This window comes from Moschus berezovskii, chromosome 21, assembly GCF_049115385.1.
Source record: "Moschus berezovskii isolate FMDL1 chromosome 21, NW_MosBer_1.0, whole genome shotgun sequence".
NCBI classification, from domain to species: domain Eukaryota; kingdom Metazoa; phylum Chordata; class Mammalia; order Artiodactyla; family Moschidae; genus Moschus; species Moschus berezovskii.
Genome location: NC_142480.1, coordinates 14,760,207 through 14,781,494, shown reverse-complemented (window position 1 = coordinate 14,781,494; position 21,288 = coordinate 14,760,207). Strand labels below are relative to the sequence as shown.

Here is a 21,288-nt window from a genome sequence, read left to right as displayed (position 1 = left end):
CCAATGCTCCGCCCCCTGACAGGCAGCAGCCAATGAGCGGCTTCTGCTGCCGGCCTTTAAGAACCGCGCGCGCTCTCCCCGCAGCGGACGCGGCTGGCCTAGCGCGCCAACGGAGTTTCCATGGAGACCGAGGCTGGGCCCGGGCGGCCTCGCGGCGTTGCCATGGAGACAAGTCCCGGGCTAGGGCTCCGCAGCCCCGGCTCTCCGCCGGCTCAGAACCCCGCGGAGCCGCTGCGCGAGGCCGGAGCCGTGGTGGCGGCGGCACGCTGGGACCTGCGGAAGCACTCTTTGCTCATCGTGATCGGCGATATCGCTACAGAGAGTCAGCTGAGGGCCGTTCGGGCCCACCTTGAACAAGGTGAGCTGCTGTCCTGGCTGCGCTCGGGACATCCTCCATTCCGTGCTTCTCTGCCGTCTGCATCCTCTATCCCTAGTGTGCATTTCCTGAGATCTGCGCGCCCTGTTAATCTGAATCATCAGCCCCTGTCACCTGCATCTTCTATGTCACACGTTCGTATCCTCCTCAGCTGCCAACATCTCACAACCCCATCCTTGCCTCACACCCCACGGCGTTCCGCAATCTCCCTGAGGCAGGGGTAGGGGTGGGGGAGCTGGCACTGCTTGGGTGGGGATGCCCTCTGGTTATACCCCTCTCTCCCGCAGTGTCTTGGGCCAGAGGTCCTGAAAGTCCTCACCATCCCCTGAAGAGTCCATGTCCCTACCTTAGTTTTTTCTTTGACTTCCCTGGTAGCTCAGACGGGTTCCTGAACAGGTACAGTGTGCTTTCTGAATGCTGCAGACAGATCTCAAATATCCCAGTGCTAGCGGCCAATCTGAAAGAGTGACCTTCGTGGCCACAAGCTCTTCAGCCCTCCACTGCCTATGGCGCAGTGCTGCGGAGCCACCTGCGGGTGGAAGCAAGCCACGGAGGAGTGGAGACAAGGAGGGGGCCATAGGAAGAAAGTCTAGGATCCTACTTAGCTGCATTGGGAAGGCAGCCCCTAGTATCTGGGAATGGGCCCTTGGGTGTCACTTCTATCACAACTGGGCAGCTCTGCAAGAAAATTCCTACATACAAATTCACCAATGACTAAATTTAGCCTAAACTCTGCCCTCCTTCCCCTAGCTCAAGCAAAGTCCAAGAAAGGTACAGGATGGGAGCTAGACATAGGACTGACCACCTTTCTTAAATACATTAATGAGGCTGATCATGGCAACCATTCTTATCCCCTCCCTCTCCTTACCCCTTCTGTGAACTTGGAAATGCTCCCCGAAGTCCAGTCCCTCTGACCTTATCTAGGTCCCTCTTTGTTTCTTTTTCTCTCACAGGCATTCTCTCCTGGAACATTGATTTATCATCCATTGACTTGAACCAACAATTGAGACTCTTCATTACCCGGCATCTAGCTCACTTCTCCTCAGAGGTCAAAGGTCAGGACTAGTGTCATTTGTCTCAGTGCTGTGGGTGAGGGATGGTCACAGAGAGCAGAGGTCCAGTCTCTCTGGCAGAACTGACCTTGTGGGAAGTTTGCGCTGGGGAGAAGGGAGGGGCTCCTGAGGGGAATGTTGTAGAGCTCCGTAGCGATCTCCACATACCCAGGTCACTGGACAGACAAACAGTATGATGGTGGAGGAAGCCTGGAGAATATAATTTCTACCTGAGAAGGGGGTGGTTTATGGACAGCCAATGTGCACTAAAGGAATGAGGTACCTCTTGAGTGATTAATCATCTCCTATGTAAAAGTTCACTCTTTTTTGTGTTCCCCTTTCTGTATACCCTGGGCTCCTTCCCTTTAACTCTTCCCTTGAACTCCCCCACTCACCTTTCCAGATCCTTGCTTAGCACTTTCCCTCAGGCTGCACAGCCTTTCCTCCAACCTTTAGGGTTTCTGGTTCCTCCTTTGGCTCAGTCAGCAGATGTTCAGAACAGAGCAGAAACCTTGACCCAAAGGCTGATGAGCACCATTAAATGCAAAGTGGAAGCAGGGTTTCCTGGGTTCACTGCTGCAAGAGCTAGCCATACTTTGAGATTTGGCTCTGAGATCAAAGTTTGCAGAATGCAGTTTCCCATTCTGCTGTGTGGGAGAAATGGTCAGGAATTTGAGAAAAGTGCCTGAAGAATCCCATGGACGGAGAAGCCTGGTAGGCTACAGTCCACGGGGTTGCAAAGAGTCGGACACGACTGAGCGACTGAACGGAACGGAACAGAACATTTTAGAAGCTATTATTCCATGACAGTATCTATGGGAAGACTTGCAGAAAGCTCTACATCCCATTATAAAAATGCTTGGGCATCTGGTCATGTTATTGGTAAATGTCGGCAAACCAATTCATACACCAGTGTCTCTATGGAATATAAATCCACCCAATTCAACAGTCCTTACCATCAAATGACTGAATTTGTATCTTATGCAGATGATGCTCAATTATCCATTATATTAGACAGTCACTTCCCCTTCTTTTTCTGCTCCTCCTGCTAACTGCTACCTTGTTGGTCTTTGCCCTGATCACCTATTCCTCTAGAGCTGCTCCTGGAGAGAGAATACAAGTTTAACGTGACTAATGCTATATTATCTTAGAACTATGTGCAGCATTTTTAAAATGTGAGGCCGACATCTTCTTGATGTGACTGGCTTCCTATGAAGCTAACCAGTCACTGTTTTGAGACTTCCTTCTGTTTAGTATACTTATGTCATGGCTTCCTCCATTAGCTCTAATGATTTGAAAATCGACAGTTTTACCACTTTATTAATCCTAGGAGCTTTGGTGCAAGGCTGGAGAAAGGGATGACAGCAGATGAAATTAATGACTCAATTGAAGTTTGGGAAGTATCTGCTGATGTTATTAATTCATGCTGAATTCTCGAACCTTGTCTTTTTGGACATTGAATTAAGAGAAGGATGCTTTCTGGAATGATGTAAGAATGAACAGAACTTGAACCAAAAAACTTACCCATTCTTCAGATGAAGATTTGGGGATGCTTGGGAAAATACTTACAGGGAGATGCATAGTTACTCTCAGGGACCTCTCAGACTGATATACAAACACCTATCAGGTCTTTTCAATCAAAGAGTTTGACCATGGTGTTCTCAAGGAGCTTAGGACAGTTGTACCCAATATCAGGGCTTACTTCTGAATTTTTTTAGGTTTGGACATTTTTCACGGTGGCCTGTCCATGGCCCTGGAGAATAGTGGATAATTTCCTGGAAAAACCCACATGGCTCAAGACAGCCACAGCCCCACCCCTGCTGGCTTCTCTTTCAGCTGTCCCTACAAACAACAGTCAGCCCAGAGCAGCTGCAGACACTGCCCCTCCCTTCGGCTTCCATTAATGGGGAGGCCAAGGGAACTAGGCTGCTGGGATGAGCTCCATGGCATATGCTAGTACCTTAGGATTTTATCTTTTCTGCCCACCCCACAGGCTGGGCCACCATCTCTCTCACCTCTCATCAAGCCCTAGGTAAAAATGCTGAAAAGGGGGGACAAAAATGTATCTTGTAATGATAGGGAGAATACAATCATTCCTGCCACCACCCTTTACACACACACACACAGAAAGGAAGGGGACCCTTTGATGGAGAGTCAGTGGCCCAGCTCCTTCTAGTGGTCAAATGTGGTAAAGGCTTTCCAAGGTGAATTTTGCACCACTTTGGTCTCCAATGGTGACTTGGAGGCTTCCTTTCCAACTCCTGCAAAAAAAAAAAAAAAAACTCTGGAGTTTCCAAGCATTTTAAAACAAACCCCAAAACAATTAGAACAGTGGGAAACTGAGCTTAAATAACACTGTGATACTGCTTCTACTATTGAGCACATATAGGAAAGGAAGCGGGTTTCGTAATTTATAATCCATGATTGATATTCTGGGACTAAAAAAGACACAGGCTGAAGGATCAGTTTGGAAGCCTTCTGTCTGATGCTGCATCATCACTGATGTGCTCAGGAAGTGTTAGTTCTGTTACTTCTGCAAACATGAAGAGTATTCTGAATTAATACAGCAGCTCATTGGCCCCTAGAACTGGGGTTTGCACTGCTGTCAGAAATGGGAAAGGAGGGACATGAAGAGTACGTGAAGTCCCTTCTTACAGGCACTTTGAGTCATGGCTTTACCTGGGAGCTAAGTTACTCTAGAGTTGAGATATTCTGATGTAGGAGTATCTGATCACCTAGGTGACCTCTCATAAATCTTCCAGAAGAGGGAGACAGACTTCCAGTGGCATTTGTGCATTATGGGTTTAAGGTTCTAGGAATGAAGCACTTTTTCATCTTTTGTGTCATTTACTCCTTGTGGCGTTACTGGAGGATGGTACTAATATTATACTTATTTTGTAATTCAGGAAGTAATCTTTCAGAAACCTTAAGTGGCTTGTTTGAAAACATGATTAGTAAAATGGCAGAGTCAGAGCTCAGGCCTCTCTTCCTTGGCATCTCACCATTTCATTGCAGCAGAGCCAAGGAATACAGCGGATGGAGGTGTGATTGTGGTGGGTAGGCTGTTCAGAGGGTGAGGGCCATGGCGAAGGAAAACGCCATTGTGAATTGGAACCTTGCCCAGGGTGTGGCCCTTGGGGGTGACAGCTGAGAATAAGGGTGGGCTCTGCAATGGTCTGGGAAATATTTTGTTCTCAAACCACATGTCTACTCAAGTTTCCCTCTTAGCACACTCCAGAGAGCTCTAGAAAGCGGGGAGGAGAGAGAAGGTTCGAGGTGGGAGAAAATAAGGACTATGAAGTTGAAGAAAGGAAGTGTCTCCCCTTTCTGATGGTCGGAACTCGGCCTGGTTTGTGTTGTACGTCTCTGCAGATGGCCTCCTCTTTCCAAATGGGGCTGTTGCCATGTTACTGCTTTGCATCCCCGGATCTGAGCAAAGATTCCTCCCCCTCTTTAGTCCCACCCTCCCCCCACCCTCCCCGCTGGTGACTCAGCTCCTCCTCTCCTCTGATGGCAGTTTACGGGGGATGGGGATACTGAGAGCAGAGACTATTTTGGCTTCTCTGACCTTCAAAAGCAGCTCTTGGCAGCCAGGGGTAAGGGTGGAGCTGGTGCTGGGGTAAGAGTGGGTGGATGTCACTGGGAGGAAGCAGTAGGAATTGCCCAGGACTGGGGAGGGTTGATGGGAGGGAAGAGGGCAGGGGGGGACCCTGTAGGAGCTTGAGCATCACCGGTTGGAACTCAGTGCTCGAACTCTCTGGACCCTCTCTGAGTCCGAGAGCACCAAATCTGAGACAGAAGAAGAGACTGAGGGAAACCGAACCAATGTTAAGGGTTAAGACCCTATAAACTGAAGACATCAGAGAGACACAGCATAGTACAGAGACAAGAACAGGGACCCAACACCCTACAAAGTCGTTATAAGATCTTTTTAGTCCAAAGAGTACTTCATGTGACATTTAACAACTGGTCTATAGAAAGAAACTCTTATAGGCCTGGGGCCCTGCTGATCTTCCTTCATCCCTTTAACTATTTCACTGAAAGGTAGAATGTGCCCTGAAACTTCAGAAAATGCCTCTTCATACCTAGAGAACAACAATTCCAAGTATCAGTGCCTGTGTGGTTGCTGTGCTGTGCTGCATTGGCACAGAATTGTAGGCAGTCTTAGGGCTCCTGTGCCCCACCCCAGAAGGGCTAGGGATGGACTAGGGACTGTGTGTCCACTCCAGAATTTCAAACTACCCCCTAACCTAAAATGACTTCTTTCTGCCACATTCCCTCCCCCCATGTCTACAGCTGTGGCTCAGAAGACAGCAGAGCTCAGCGCAATGCCTCCTTTCTGTCATCCCTAGCCTTCTCAAGTAGTCCCTTCACTCCTACCCTAAGCTTTTAGGCCCCCAGCCTTTGTCTCCTGCTCCTCCAGGGATTGAAGGTCATTCCCCCAGTCTGAGGGGAGAGGCAGCAGATGGTTCCTGAGAGAAAGGGGAGGGCTCAACCTCCTATATCCCCGGCAATGTGTAGCACAGAGTTTGGGTCTTTGGCTGATACTAAAAGAATGTATCTTAACTAAGCAGGGTTGGGGGAGAAGGACCCCTAGGCCACTGGAGACCACCCTGACTCTTTGAGCTGCTAGACAACTCCTCAGCCCCCAGTCAAGCAGAAGCACTAGAGCGCTGACACTGTGAAGGCAAAGAAACAGTTAAGTCTCTAGAGCCTCGTCATGGACCAGCCCCCCTTCCCCGCCCTGGCGCCGCCCTCACCATCAAGCGCCCCCCCCACCCCACCCCACTCCCACCCCAGTGCCGCAGACTCTTCTCTGAAGCTGCCGGCTGAGGCCGGAGCAGCAGCCTCCATGAGGGTCTCCCTCCCACATCCCCGGGTAAGAACCCAACCGGGCCAAAGGACTTGGCATGGGGCGTGGGGGATGCTGTGATGGGGAGGTGGGATGCCAGTAACGGGAAAGGGAGTTGATAACCTAATCTGCTGTGTCTGGAACTAGCCTGGCGGGGGTGGGCACGGTGGGGAGCCGAGAAGATGAACTGACTGTGGGGCCAGCCTGGACCCAGAACCAGGCGGAGGCCAGTGGGCCAGCACTGTGACAGGCCACCGCGCGGGCTGGGCTGAGCTGGGAGCAGCCGCCCAGGGGCAGCCGCAGAGGGTGGTGTCAGCGGCTCTGCCCAGCGGCCTGGAGCTCTGACCGGGTTCGGGGGCTGTGTCTTTGGTAGGGACAGAAGAATTAGAGGGAAAGGCGGATGTTGTGGGAATGCACCGAATGGGAGGGTCTCTGGGTGTCAGCTGCTGGATTGCTCAGCTGCTCCGATGCAGGGGGGTGAACGGGACCGCGAGTTTTTGCCAAGTAAGGGAAGGTGGGGGACACTTTGGAAAAGAAGGGAGGAAAGGGTCGTAAAGACGTGGCACGCGCCTCTTCACAGACCAGCCGGCGTGCGGTGTGCTCCCCACACCCATTCCCGGCAACCGGCGAGCTTGAAACTTGGTCTCGAAGCCCCCTCTTTCTGGCTGCCTCCGGGGATGGAGAGGCCGCCCGGGAGATGGGGAGCGCTCGCTCCCCAGCAGCTGCCCCGCATTCCCAGTGCTGTCAACCCCGCCGGCTCCCAGTCACGGCCCCACCCCCACCCCCATCGCCGCTTCCCTTCCCAAGATGGGGGCTCCGAACAGAGCAGCCCGTTTCTTCTCCCTCTCGGCGTGCCCCCCTTCCCCTCCCCACCCCCCATGCAGAGGCAGCCAAGAAAATGACTTGTCATGCTGGGGTGGGGGCGGGGGCGGAGCCGGCGCCGCGCTCAGCGCGCACACTCACACACTGCGGCACACTGCAGCTGCCCGGCCCGCTCCGCCCGCCTCGCTGCGGAGACACCTGCCCTCCCGGCTCCGCTCCCGCAGCCACCCCGCCCCGCCCCCACTGTCCCCTCCCCTGGCCTGGGGATGAGCCCCTGCCCCAAAGAAGTCCTCTCCGGAGAAAGCGGGAAAACAAGTCCCTGGCCTTCCGTGGGATTGCGAGGGGAGCCGAAGAGAGGCAGAGGGCTTCCTCCCGGGCCCCGAAAAGGAGGGGCGCGGGATACAAACCGTGTAGTAGTGGCCAGCCGCAGCCAGAGCGCCCAGGGGTGAGGCATAGGGTCTTACGCCAAGGCCGGAATTGGTGGTTACAAACCAATCTAGGGGGCCGGGGTGGGGGGCGATGGCAGACTGTGGGTGAACGGAGGGAGTGGAGAGAAAGCAAATTGGACCGTATCACAGATTTTTCCTTTTCTGACCCTCCTAGCTCAAGTGTGTTGACCTTGGGCGTTTGTGCTGGGGGCGAGGGAGATGGTGGAACTGCCCTTCTAAATCTAAACTACTTAGAGCCCGCCTAGGGCTGGCTGCTCCCTGAACCTTGAAGTCCCTCATCCCTCACCTGCCCAAGCCCTGCCCCTGCGTGACTCCGAGGTGGTTCTCATCCTCTGAACTGACCCCGAAGCGTCCCTCAGTTCCCAAGTTAACAGAAGAGAACCCTTGAACTCCGCATGGGCCCCGCCCACCCTGCCTGGGCCGTGGTCTTCCGACACCACCGGTAGTTCATTTCCCTGCAGCTGCCAGATCTGCCCGATCCTGGCACCATTGCTCTTCCATTTAACAAAGGCCCTGGCCCCGGGGTCCTCTTGTCTGAGCCCCAGAAAGAGGAGAGAGTGCTGGGTCACAGAAGAGGGTCTGGGGGACAGGTTATGAGTCCTCCCACCAGTATCCTCCAGACAGCCCACTTCCACACCGACCACCTATTCAGTTGGTGAGGGCGGGAGGAGCCAGGGCTGGCAGCACCCTTCTTCGGGATCTCCTCTCTAACCTGGCACTTTCTTTGCTGCATTGCTTGGTGTTTCATGTGAGTCTGGAGAAGGGATGTAGAAAGGGAATTTGAGGGTATATTCTGTCCCCCCCAACCCCACCCCCGTAGCCTGAGGAACACTCTGAACCTCTCCTATCTTAACTGTTCCTTGTTTGTGCGCCCCAGACTCCCTTCCCTATGACAGAAGGCCCGTAGGAGAGGCGCAGGAGTGAGGGGAGAAACTGTTGTCCTCTCGGAGAGGTCGGGTTGTGGGGAGTGAACCAGGAGCCTGGGGACATGGAGCTGAAGTGGGAGACAGGACGTGAAACGTTTAGTGGTGGGAACAGGATGACTGTGTGTATTTGTGAGCGCAGGCTCGGCCTCCGAGGAACCAGAAAACAGATTTAGAGGTCCTATTTCTCCTCTGCATTGTAACTCCCTAGGGTTTAGATAGCTCAGACTGCTCTGAGTCCTTTGGAATGGGACTTTAGGCCTCGGATGGGAGTTTGAAAGGAGGATGAGTCCGTATCCACTGCCTTCTCCTTATTTCCAGGCACTCTGGCAAGAAAGCCCTGGGCAGAGGCAAGCTAGTGAGCAGAGAGCTGAATGAGGATCAGCGTTGCAGAAGCCCCTCCTCCAACTGAGCCCCCATCCCCAGGCAGCACCAGGAGCTTAGTGCTCCAGAGCGACAGAGAGGGACAAAAGGTTCTTGTCAGCAGGGCAGCCCGAGGCGGGAGTTCCAGGCAGAGGGGGCGGTAGATGAGTGGCGGGAGCAGCCAGCCAGTGCGAGAGGAGGAAACCCTGGAAGGGAAGGGCTGCAGCCAGAGCCAGTCCCTAGACCTTACTCAGCAGCTTCCAAAGTGGCAGGATCAAGGAGAGCCAGGCTACTGTTTCCCCAGCCCCATTTTCTGATAGTGCGGTTTTTCCTCTCCTGCCCTACACAATACCTCTCCACCTTAGTCTCTACCTACTTCCCTCAATACAAATTCCTGCATCTCTCCCTCAGGCCAGAGGACCCTCTGCCACCAGAGTGAGATCCTAGAGACTGTCATCCTCGTAAACCCCAGTGCCGACAGCATCAGCTCTGAGGTAAGGCCAGGGCCTGAGCCGCACTGGCCTCGAGGGCCTGCTGAAAGCGCCATAACCCACCCCAGCCAGTGCCAAGAATTCCCAGGCTTGGCTTTGAACCACGCTCTCTCTGCCATCTAAGCTGCCTCACAATCCCAGCCCCACCTGGAGGTGCTGTGGGGCTCCCAGTGGGGAGTGTGTCCTTGCCGTACTGAGGGGGCCTGGAACCTTCAGTGCCCTTTCCTGGGCTTCCTCCATCTGTGACCAGTCCTCTCCTTCTGCTATAGGTTCACCACCTCCTTAGCAGCCCATCAGCTCACAAACTGCTGATCTTGAGTGGGCAGAGTTTAGAGCCTGGGGGAGACCTCATCCTACAGAGTGGCACCTACTCCTATCAAAACTTTGCCCAGGTCCTTCACAACCCAGAGGTGAGTCCTATGTCCCAGTGTCCAGGAAGAACAGAACACGGGGTGGGGCTACAGCTGTGGGGAGGGATCCAAGGAAGGGAAAATGCTATGGCCCTTGGCCACCGGGGACGCTGGCAGAATGGTAGGAGATCACCTCGGAGAGAGATGGGAGACTAGCAGGTTGAATCTGAGTCGGGTTGAGACAACCCCAGTGACCTGATCGGGCGTTTTGTCTCCCATTCTTCCAGACTGCCCAACTGCTCAGCAACAGAGACCCTGGGATCCAGGCTTTCCTCACTGTGTCCTGCTTAGGGGAGGGCGACTGGAGCCACCTGGGACTATCCAGTTCCCAAGAAACCCTGCATCTCCGGCTAAACCCTGAGCCCACGCTGCCCACCATGGACGGCGTGGCTGAATTCTCTGAGTACGTCTCTGAGACGGTGGATGTGCCATCCCCCTTCGACCTGCTGGAGCCCCCCACTTCAGGGGGCTTCCTCAAGCTCTCCAAGCCTTGCTGTTACATCTTCCCTGGCGGCCGTGGGGACTCAGCCCTCTTTGCCGTTAATGGTTTCAACATCCTGGTGGACGGTGGCTCTGACCGCAAGTCCTGCTTCTGGAAGCTAGTGCGGCACCTGGATCGCATTGACTCGGTGCTGCTCACCCACATCGGGGCCGACAACCTGCCGGGCATCAACGGGCTTCTGCAGCGCAAAGTAGCAGAACTGGAAGAGGAGCAGTCCCAGGGCTCCAGCAGCTACAGCGACTGGGTGAAGAACCTCATCTCCCCCGAGCTGGGGGTTGTCTTCTTCAACGTGCCCGATAAGCTGCGGCTGCCGGATGCCTCGCGGAAGGCCAAGCGCAGCATTGAGGAGGCCTGCCTCACTCTGCAGCACTTAAACCGCCTGGGCATCCAGGCCGAACCCCTGTACCGCGTGGTCAGCAACACCATAGAGCCTCTCACCCTCTTCCACAAGATGGGTGTGGGCCGCCTGGACATGTACGTCCTCAACCCTGTCAAGGACAGCAAGGAGATGCAGTTCCTTATGCAAAAGTGGGCGGGCAACAGTAAAGCCAAGACAGGCATCGTGCTGGCTAACGGGAAGGAGGCTGAGATCTCGGTGCCCTACCTGACCTCTATCACCGCTCTGGTAGTCTGGTTGCCAGCCAACCCCACTGAGAAGATCGTGCGCGTCCTTTTCCCAGGGAATGCCCCCCAGAACAAGATCTTGGAGGGCCTGGAAAAGCTTCGACACCTGGACTTCCTGCGCTACCCCGTGGCCACACAGAAGGACCTGGCCACTGGGGCTGTGCCTGCCAACCTCAAACCCAGCAAAATCAAACAGCGGGCTGACAGCAAAGAGAGCCTCAAGGCCACGACCAAGACACCCGTGGGCAAGCTGGCCAAACGGGAGGAAGTGGCCGAAGAGGGAGCCAAGGAGGCTCGCTCAGAACTGGCCAAAGACTTAGCCAAGACGGAAAAGAAGGCAAAAGAGTCGTCTGAGAAGCCCCCAGAGAAGCCTGCCAAGCCCGAGAGGGTGAAGACTGAGTCGAGCGACGCACTGAAGGCAGAGAAGCGAAAGCTGATCAAAGAGAAAGTGGGGAAGAAGCACCTGAAAGAAAAGATATCGAAGCTGGAAGAGAAAAAAGACAAAGAGAAAAAAGAGATCAAGAAGGAGAGGAAGGAGCTCAAGAAGGAGGAAGGGAGGAAGGAGGAAAAGAAGGATGCCAAGAAGGAGGAGAAGAAGAAAGACACCAAACCTGAGGTCAAAAAGATTTCCAAGCCAGACCTGAAGCCCTTTACCCCTGAGGTGCGGAAGACCCTCTACAAAGCCAAGGCCCCCGGCAGAGTCAAGACGGACAAGAGCCGGGCTACCCGTGGGGAGAAGGAGCTGTCCTCTGAGCCCCGGACGCCCCCAGCCCAGAAGGGGGCCGCACCCCTCCCAGCAAGGGAGCTGACCTTGTCTTCACCAGAGGACCTCACACAGGACTTTGAGGAGTTGAAACGTGAGGAGAGGGAGTTGCTGACCGAACAAAGGGACTCAAGACTAGGCGAGAAACCGCTCCCCCTGGACACTGCCGAGGAGGGACTCCCGAGCACAGCAGCCCAGGTGGCACCACCCTCTGTCCCCAGGCCAGAAGCAGAAGCGCCTGTGGTGAAGGAGAAAGAGGTTGTCCCAGTCGTCCCTGAGGAACACGGCAGCAAGGACAGAGGCCCAGACTCTGGGGCGGAAACAGAGGAAGAGAAAGATACCTGGGAGGAAAAGAAGCCAAAGGAAGCCGAGGGGCTCCCTGACGGAGCAGACGCCCGAGAGGAAAGTGAACCTGAGGTAAAGGAAGATGTGATAGAGAAGGCCGAGTTAGAGGAGATGGAGGAACTGCCCCCTTCTGAAGAGGACGAAGAGGAGGAGACAAAGGCGGAGGGTTTTTACCAAAAGCACATGCAAGAAGCCTTGAAACTGATGCCGAGGGGCAAGGAGGCTCTCGGTGGCCGGGAGCCGGGACTCCAAGGCAAGGCCCCGGAGAAGGAGACCTCGTCATTCCTAAGCAGCCTGACCACCCCTGCAGGAGCCACTGAACACGTGTCTTACATCCAGGACGAGACGATCCCTGGCTACTCCGAGACCGAGCAGACCATCTCAGATGAGGAGATCCACGACGAGCCCGAGGAGCGTGCGGCCCCACCGAGGTTTCCGACAGGAACCTATGACCTCCCTGGGCCTGCAGGTCCCGGCCCCTTTGAGGCCAGCCAGCCTGCTGACAGCGCTGTTCCCGCCACCGCCAGCAAGGCCTACGGAGCACCAGAGACAGAACTCACCTACCCCCCCAACATGGTGGCCGCCCCTCTGGCGGAAGAGGAGCACGTGTCCTCGGCCACCTCGATCACTGAGTGTGACAAGCTCTCTTCCTTTGCCACGTCCGTGGCCGAGGACCAGTCCGTGGCTTCACTCACGGCCCCACAGACAGAGGAGACGGGCAAGAGCTCCCTGCTGCTTGACACGGTCACGAGCATCCCCTCATCCCGCACTGAAGCCACTCAGGGCCTGGACTACGTGCCGTCGGCCGGCACCATCTCACCCACCTCCTCGCTGGAAGAAGACAAAGGCTTCAAGTCACCACCCTATGAGGACTTCTCTGTGACCGGGGAGTCAGAGAAGAGGGGAGAGATGGTCGGGAGAGGCTTGTCTGGAGAGAGGGCCGTGGAGGAGGAAGAGGAGGAGGAGCCCGCCAGCATACAGATGTCGGAGGAACTGCATGGTCAGAATGCACCCCCGACGTTTGCCGCCCCGGGGCATGCCCCCCACCCAGGGGAACCAGCCCTTGGAGAGGCGGAAGAGCGCTGCCTCAGCCCAGATGACAGCACAGTGAAGATGGCCTCTCCGCCACCGTCTGGCCCACCCAGTGCCACCCACACGCCCTTTCATCAGTCCCCAGTGGAGGAAAAGTCTGAGCCCCAAGACTTTCAGGAAGCAGACTCCTGGGAAGATACTAAGAGTGTCCCAGGTGTGGGCAAGGAAGTTGCTGCAGAGGAGACCACCAAACCAGGGCCTGATGAGGGCACACTGGAGGAGCATGGGAAGGCGCCTCCTCCCAGGAGCCCCCAGGCCCAGGAAGTACCCATCAGCATAGCTGGGGGACAGGCCAGCCGCACCATCCAGTTGCTGCCAGAACAGGACAAAGCCATCGTCCTCGAGACTGTGGAGGCGGGAGAGCCCAGAGGCCCAGTTCCAGAAACAGAAGCCCTACCCGGAGACTTGAGAACCTCACTCCAAGAACTTGGGGAACCTCAGAAAGAGGAGGTGCTCCGAATTCCTGACCAAGGCCTCTCCCCTGAAGAGGCAGAGTCCCTCTCTATCCTCAGCGTGGTCTCCCCAGACGCTGCCAAAAAGCAGGACGCCACCCCAAGGTCTCCCTGTGGCCTGACGGAGCAGCGCCTCCACACAGACCTGTGGCCGCAGGGATCTCCAGAAGATTCCCCGTCACTGTCCCTCTCAGAGGAGAGTCCCAGCAAGGAGACCTCACTGGACATCTCTTCCAAGCAGCTATCTCCAGAAAGCCTTGGCACCCTCCAGTTTGGGGAACTAAGCCTTGGAAAGGAAGAAAAAGGGCCTCTGATACAGGCTGAGGATACTGCTCGCCACCTAGCCCCTGTGTCTGTTCCAGAAGCCCGGGCAGCCACAGCGTCACCTCCCACAGATGGGACCAGTGGATACTCCGCACGGGCAGACATCACAGATGAGAGCCCTGATGGAAAATTACCCGCCAGTTCCTTCTCTCCCACTGCGCTGCTAGGAGATGGGAGGCGCTCACCTGGAGTGATCACAAGCCCGGGTGAACACATTCTCACACCTGATAGCTCCCTCACCAAGAGCCCTGAGTCCTTGCCAAGCCCTGCCATGGAGGATATTGTCATGGAGTGGGAAGGCAAAGTTCCAAAGTTGAAAGACAGACCCCCAGAGCAGAAAGAGAAGGGACCCGAGCCCACGGATGAAATCCTTCAGCAGCAGGGCAAAACCCTGGAGCAGAGGGACACAGCTATCTGTCAGAAAGATGAGGTTCTGGAAGAGAAGGACAAAGCTGGGGAACTGCAGGATCAGGCTGTGGAACAAAAAAGCAGAGACTCAGAACACAGGGAAACAGCCCCGGAACAGAAGGACCAGACCCCGGAAGGAAAAGACAAAGAGTTAGAACCTAAAGATAGAGGCTTAGAACACAGGGACACAGCCCCGGAACAGAAGGACCAGGCCCCGGAAAGAAAAGACAAAGAGTTAGAACCTAAAGATACAGGGTTAGAACACATGGACACAGCCCCGGAACAGAAGGACCAGACCCCAGAAGGAAAAGACAAAGAGTTAGAACCTAAAGATAGAGGGTTAGAACACATGGACACAGCCCCGGAACAGAAGGACCAGACCCCAGAAGGAAAAGACAAAGAGTTAGAACCTAAAGATAGAGGGTTAGAATACAGGGACACAGCCCCAGAACAGAAGGACCAGACCCCAGAAGGAAAAGACAAAGAGTTAGAACCTAAAGATAGAGGCTTAGAACACAGGGACATAGCCCTGGAACAGAAGGACCAGGCCCCGGAAGGAAAAGACAAAGATTTAGAACCTAAAGACAGAGGCTTAGAAGCAAAAGACAAGGCCCTAGAACAGGAGGACATGGTCCCAGAAGAGAAAGATAAAATCTTAGAACAAAAAATCAGAGACTTGGAACATAAAGACACAGTTCCAGAAGACATGGTCCCTGAACTGAAGGGCAAGGCCTTAGAACAGAAAGATGAAGCCTCTGAACAGGACAAGGCCCCAGAAGAGAAGGACAAGGCCCAGAAGGACCAGGCCTTAGCACAAAAATACTGGGCCCTCGAACAGAAGGCTGAAGCTCTGGAACAAACCATTAAGGCCGCTGAACAAAAAGATGAGTTTCTGGAAGAGAAGGACAAAACTCAGGAGCAGGAGAGCCCTGTGCAGGAGGATAAAACGTTGGCACTGAAGAAGCAGATCCTACAGGAAAAATCTCCAGAAAAAGTCAATGCCGTGGAACAGGAAGAAGAAGCTGTGCTGGAGAAGAGCAAAGCTCTGGGGCTGGAAGAGAGCCCAGTTCAGGAGGACAAGGCCCGGGAGCAGGAGGAGAAGTACCAGAAGGAACAGGATGCGGTCCAGGAGTGGCGAGAAACATCTCCAAGCCGCAGGGAGCCGGCTGGAGAACAGAAGGAGCCTGCCCGGACGTGGGAGGACACATCTCCTGAGCAGGAGGACACATACTGGAGGGGCAGGGAGGATGTGGTCCTGGAGCAGGACACGTACTGGCAGGAGCTGAGCTGTGAGCGCAAGGTCTGGTTCCCTCATGAGCTGGGGGGCCCGGGGGCCCGGCCACGGTACACAGAAGAGCGGGAGAGCACCTTCCTCGATGAGGGGCCGGACGATGAGCGGGAAGTGCCCCCCTTGGAGCACACACCCCAGAGTCCCTGGGCCTCGGACTTCAAGGGCTTTCAGGAGCCCGCACCACAGAAGGGGCTGGAGGTGGAGCGCTGGCTTGCTGAGTCACCAGTTGGGCTGCCACCAGAGGAAGAGGACAAGCTGACCCGCTCCCCCTTTGAGATCATCTCTCCTCCAGCCTCCCCGCCGGAGATGGCTGGACAGAGGGTTCTGCCGGCCCCGGGGCAAGAGAGCCCCATCCCAGATCCTAAGCTCCTGCCACCCATGAGGGATGAACCCACCACCCGGTCCTGGCTGGCTGACATCCCACCATGGGTGCCCAAGGACAGACCCCTGCCCCCTGCACCCCTCTCCCCAGCTCCCGCTCCCCCGACGCCTGCCCCAGAGCCACACACTCCTGCGCCCTTCTCCTGGGGCACAGCTGAGGTTGAGGGTGTGGTGGCTGCAGTGCAGGAGGGGGCAGCTGAGCTGGAAGGCGGGCCATACTCCCCGCTAGGGAAGGACTACCGCAAGGCTGAAGGGGAAAGGGAAGAAGAAGCGGGGGTTCCTGACCACAGCCCCCGGAGCTCACAGGTCCCCAAGGCCAGCGAGATCCATGCCTCTGAGGAGACCGAGCCAGAGCAGAGAGAGCCCACTCCCTATCCGGACGAGCGGAGCTTCCAGTACGCAGACATCTACGAGCAGATGATGCTCACAGGGCTGGGCCCCGCCTGCCCCACTAGAGAGCCTCCGCTTGGAGCCGCTGGGGACTGGCCCCCCCACATCTCAACCAAGGAGGAAGCTGCTGGCCTAGACACGCCTGCAGAGAAGGAGCTTTCATCTCCTGTCTCACCCCATCGCCTCCAATTCGACACTCCGGCCTTCAGCTATGCAGCTCTGGCGGGACCCACTGTGCCCCCCAGGCAGGAGCCTGAGCTGGGGCCAGGCATGGACCCCATCCTCACCCCACCTGCGGTACCCCCCCGTGCTCCTATCCCCCAGAGCCAAGGCCCAAGCCCGCCGCTGAATGGTCACATCCTGAGCTGCAGTCCAGATCGGAGAACCCCCTCCCCCAAGGAACCAGGCCGTGGTCCCTGGGATGACAGCCCCAGTGACTCGGAGCTGGAGAAGGGGGCTCGGGAACAACCCGAAAAAGAGGCCCAGTCCCCAAGTCCCCCGTACCCCACGCCCGCTGGCCCCTCCGCCTTGTGGCCCGAAAGCGAGGCGCATACCAGCCCTTCCTCGGACTCACACCTGGGTCCTGCCCGACCCAGCCTGGACTTCCCTGCGTCAGCCTTTGGCTTCTCCTCACTGCAGCCGGCACCTCCACAGCTGCCCTCCCCAGCGGAACCCCGCTCAGCACCCTGTGGGTCACTTGCCTTCTCTGGGGACCGGGCTTTGGCTCTGGCTCCAGGGCCCCCCGCCAGAGCCCGGCACGATGAGTACCTCGAAGTGACCAAGGCCCCCAGCCTGGACTCATCACTGCCCCAGCTCCCATCACCCGGATCTCCCGGCGCCCCTCTCCTCTCCAGTCTGCCGAGGCCCGCCTCTCCCGCCCTGTCTGAAGGCTCCTCCTCGGAGGCCACCACACCTGTGATTTCAAGCGTGGCTGAGCGCTTCCCTCCCAGTCTGGGAGCTGCAGAACCAGGGTCCATAGAGCTGGTCCCAGGAATGGAAGCCGCTGCCCACGGCCTCTGGGACCTTGCTCCTCTGAGCCCAGCACCTCCAGCGTCCCTGGACTTGGCCCCAGCTCCAGCTCCGAGCCTGCCTGGGGACATGGATGACGGCACCCTGCCCTGTCGCCTGGAGTGCTCGGGGGCGGCTGCCAAGAAGCCAAGCCCCTCCCAGGGTCCCTCTGGAGATGGTGCCACCAATGGTCCAACTGAAACCAGCCCCAAACCCCCAGGCCCTTCCCCAGCCGAGGCCAAAGCCTGCCCTGCCTGGGAGTGTGGGGCCTGGCCTGAGGGAGCCGAGAGGAGCCCCCGGCCTGACACGCTGCTTTCCCCTGAGCAGCCGCCGTGCCCTGGAGCTGCCCCTGGAGACCAGCCCAGAAGTGGCTCCCCCGAGACGGAGGCTGGGCCCCAGGGCTGTGCCACTGAACCCCGGCCCCACCACAGGGAGCTCTCCCCCTCCTTCCTGAACCCTCCTCTGCCTCGGCCCACGGATGACAGCGACCCCTCAACTGAGGAGGCTCGGCTGGTAGGGAGAGGGGGGCGGCGCCGGGCAGGAGCCCCAGGGGCCACAGGGGGCCCGTGCCCCGTGGCAGATGAGACACCCCCAACGTCAGCCAGCGACTCAGGCTCCTCACAGTCAGATTCTGACGTTCCGCCAGAAACTGAGGAGTGTCCCTCCATCACGGCTGAGGCAGCCCTTGACTCGGATGAAGATGGGGACTTCCTGCCTGTGGACAAAGCTGGTGGGGTCAGTGGGACTCACCATCCCAGGCCCGGCCATGACCCACCCCCGCTCCCCCAGCCAGACCCTCGGCCAGCCCCTCCCCGTCCTGACGTGTGCATGGCTGACCCCGAGGGGCTCAGCTCAGAGTCTGGAAGGGTAGAGAGGCTACGGGAGAAGGAGAAGGCACAGGGCAGAGTTGGCCGCAGGGCCCCAGGTAGGGCCAAGCCAGCGTCTCCTGCCCGCCGTCTGGATCTTCGGGGAAAACGTTCACCCACCCCTGGTAAAGGGACTGCAGATCGAGCCTCCCGGGTCCCACCCCGACCACGTAGCACTCCAAGCCAGGTCACCCCAGCAGAGGAAAAGGATGGACACAGCCCCATGTCCAAAGGCTTAGTCAACGGACTCAAGGCAGGACCAAGTAAGTATAACGTGGAGAGTGGGAGACTGGTTTGGGTCTGGGTGTGGGCTGGTCAGGGGCTCAAGTGGGAGGAGGGAAGACGGTTGCCAAAACAATTCTCCTCTCCCTCTACAATGAGTCCTGTGTTGTCTCTACAGCGGCCTTGGGTTCCAAGGGCAGCTCTGGTGCCCCTGTCTATGTGGATCTCGCCTACATCCCGAATCACTGCAGCGGCAAGACTGCTGACCTGGACTTCTTCCGACGAGTGCGCGCATCCTACTATGTGGTCAGTGGGAACGACCCTGCCAACGGCGAGCCGAGCAGGGCTGTGCTGGATGCCCTGCTGGAGGGCAAGGCCCAGTGGGGGGAGAATCTTCAGGTGAGTGGCGAGGAACAGCAGGGAGGCAGTCTGGTCAGAGTTTGCTCAGAGCAACAGCGAACACAGTCTCTGTTCACAAAAGCCTTTGCTCTGGTCCATCCTGAACCATCAGGTGCCCATTGCCCAACTTCCCTTCCCTCCACATCCTCACCTCAGGCTGTCTTGTCTCCTACCCAGGTGACTCTGATCCCTACTCATGACACGGAGGTGACGCGTGAGTGGTACCAGCAGACCCATGAACAGCAGCAGCAGCTGAACGTTCTAGTCCTGGCCAGCAGCAGCACCGTGGTCATGCAGGATGAGTCCTTCCCTGCCTGCAAGATTGAGTTCTGAAAGAGCCACTCTCCCTGCCCCAAGGATCCGCTCCCCCAGCTCCCCTAGACGATGGCTACTGCTGAGTCCTTTGGGGTCGAGGGACATGGGAGTTGGGGGAGGGGGTGGGGTGGACAGGATGTCTCATGGGGACTTAGGCTGGGCTTAACGGGAGGGGTCGTTTTTCCCCCTCATCCACGTCTGAAAGGAGTCTCCAAACCAAAGGTAACCAGGATTAGGATAGGGAGAGGATGCAAAATTAGGACACGAGGTCATTTGATGCCTGAGGACCCTGGAGTGACACCCTCTCTTAGCACTGCCCAATGCTGGTGATGGAGTGGAGAGTGAGGATGGGCCTCAGCGAGCAGCCTCTTCCCTCATGGAGGGAGGTCATATCCCCAGCCCCAGGGACCTCTTAATCTATTTAATTTAGCATCCCACAGAAGGACTTGCAGGAGTAATTTATGTGACCTGGGGGCAGGATACTGTCAGTGAGGTGTTCAGAGCTGCGCCCTTCGGTCCATCTCCCATTCCCTTCCCCATCAGAGTCTGGGTTTCCCGGCAGGGATCTGGGGGTACGCCACTGCTACACTGTCCCACTGCTTCCCTGTGTCTGAATGTCTCAGTCCAAAACTTGAAGCTCTTTTTTGACCAACAGATTGGTGAGGAGAAGAAAGGAGCTTATCCTCCCAGCCCCTGCTTCATACCATTCACATCCCAGAGCCGTGCCCAGACCAGACCTGCTGGGCAGCACAAAGGAGCGAGGAGAGCCCAGCCCCACTCGCGGAATCTTTCCAAGCTCCCTGACCTTAGGAGGTTTTCACCCACCCATTCCAACTCTCCTGATCCCTTCTCATACCTGCTTGGCTTATCTGCATGTGGTCACCTGCTGTGGCCTGGTGTGTAATGGGTTAAAAGCCACTGCCTGACATCCAAACACTTGACACCCCGGCAATGTGTGACTCCCCCAACATTCCATTCTGCCATCCTGCAGCTGAAATGGGAACGCTGGCTGCCTTTCCAGCTCCACACTCTGGGACAGAGGATCTGGGAGGCGGAGGCCATGCCAGAGGACTTGGGGATAAGGAGAGGGAGGAAGGAAAGGGAGAGGAAGCTGAGCGAAGGCCGAACTCTGAGGGAGAGGAAAACAGGCCGAAAATACCACCCCGGGAGAGGACCTCACCCCAAGCAAGCCAATAAGAGCTCTGCCAGACTGCTGCGGGACTGAGAAATCCAGACGCTTTTGTCAGGACTCGGCTTCTCTGCCAAATGACTGTGTGGAAACCAAATCGAGTCCGCCTGTGTTCTTCCGGCTCCCACTCTCCCATGCTGCTGTGCTCTGCTCCTCCCCACTCTTCCCTGCTCTAGTTCCCAGCTGCTGTAACAGAGCCGCCTCCAACTTTAACAATAAATCCAGTTCATTACAGATGCTCCAGTGAGGCTTAGGCTTTTTCTGACTACACATTGCTCAGTTGCTGGGCCCTGGCTTCTGCCTCTCTGCTTCTACCAGTGTTGTCATTTATCTCAGTACCTTTGATGATCGGAGGCAGTTCCAAGACCCAGGCAGGCCTAAGAATACAGGGTGGGTGAAGGGTGAAAAAGTTATGGGAAGCCAGCATAACTTCTAAAAACAGGTGAGAGTGCCCAAGGATGGGGAATAGGAACTGAGCGTAGGGACACACGTTTGGTTTGGGGGAGGGGAGAGGAGCCAGAGGGGGTGGGGGCAGTGTCTTTGAAGAAGGGGAACTATGTGCCATGGGGTCAAGAGTTTAGGGCCGAATAACAAGCATCAGATACTTTGCACAAAGTGAAGTGAAGTCACTCAGTCGTGTCCGACTCTGCGGACTGTAGCCTACCAGGCTCCTCCATCCATGGGATTCTCCAGGCAAGAATACTGGAGTGGGCTGCCATTGCCTTCTCCAGGGGATCTTCCTGACCCAGGGATCGAACCCAGGTCTACCCACTTTGCAGGCAGACACTTTACCCTCTGAGCCACCAGGGAAGCCTGAGAAGCTTGCACAGGAGAACATCAAAGAGGCAAGGAGTTGAGGGGGCTCTATGAGATCCAGAACCTATTGAGATTGTAAACAGCTTTCACCTGTGCAGTCAGGATTTCCAGCAAGTAAACTGTGGGATTTTCCCCTGCAGTGAAACCCTTTCCTGGGTATGTC

At 56.5% G+C, this 21,288-nt stretch overlaps 1 protein-coding gene across 1 annotated transcript; it reads left to right on the top strand.

Moving 5' to 3' along the window:
- The first annotated feature begins 97 nt into the window (after window positions 1-97).
- On the top strand, window positions 98-20,546 carry MAP1A (microtubule associated protein 1A). The gene is made up of 7 exons (XM_055418329.2): window positions 98-358; window positions 1,330-1,431; window positions 9,249-9,331; window positions 9,598-9,738; window positions 9,966-18,447; window positions 18,585-18,805; window positions 18,983-20,546. Exons 1-7 carry the CDS (start codon window positions 121-123, stop codon window positions 19,136-19,138), a joined length of 9,423 nt encoding a protein of 3,140 aa, XP_055274304.2. The 5' UTR covers window positions 98-120; the 3' UTR covers window positions 19,139-20,546.
- The last annotated feature ends 742 nt before the right edge of the window (window positions 20,547-21,288 follow it).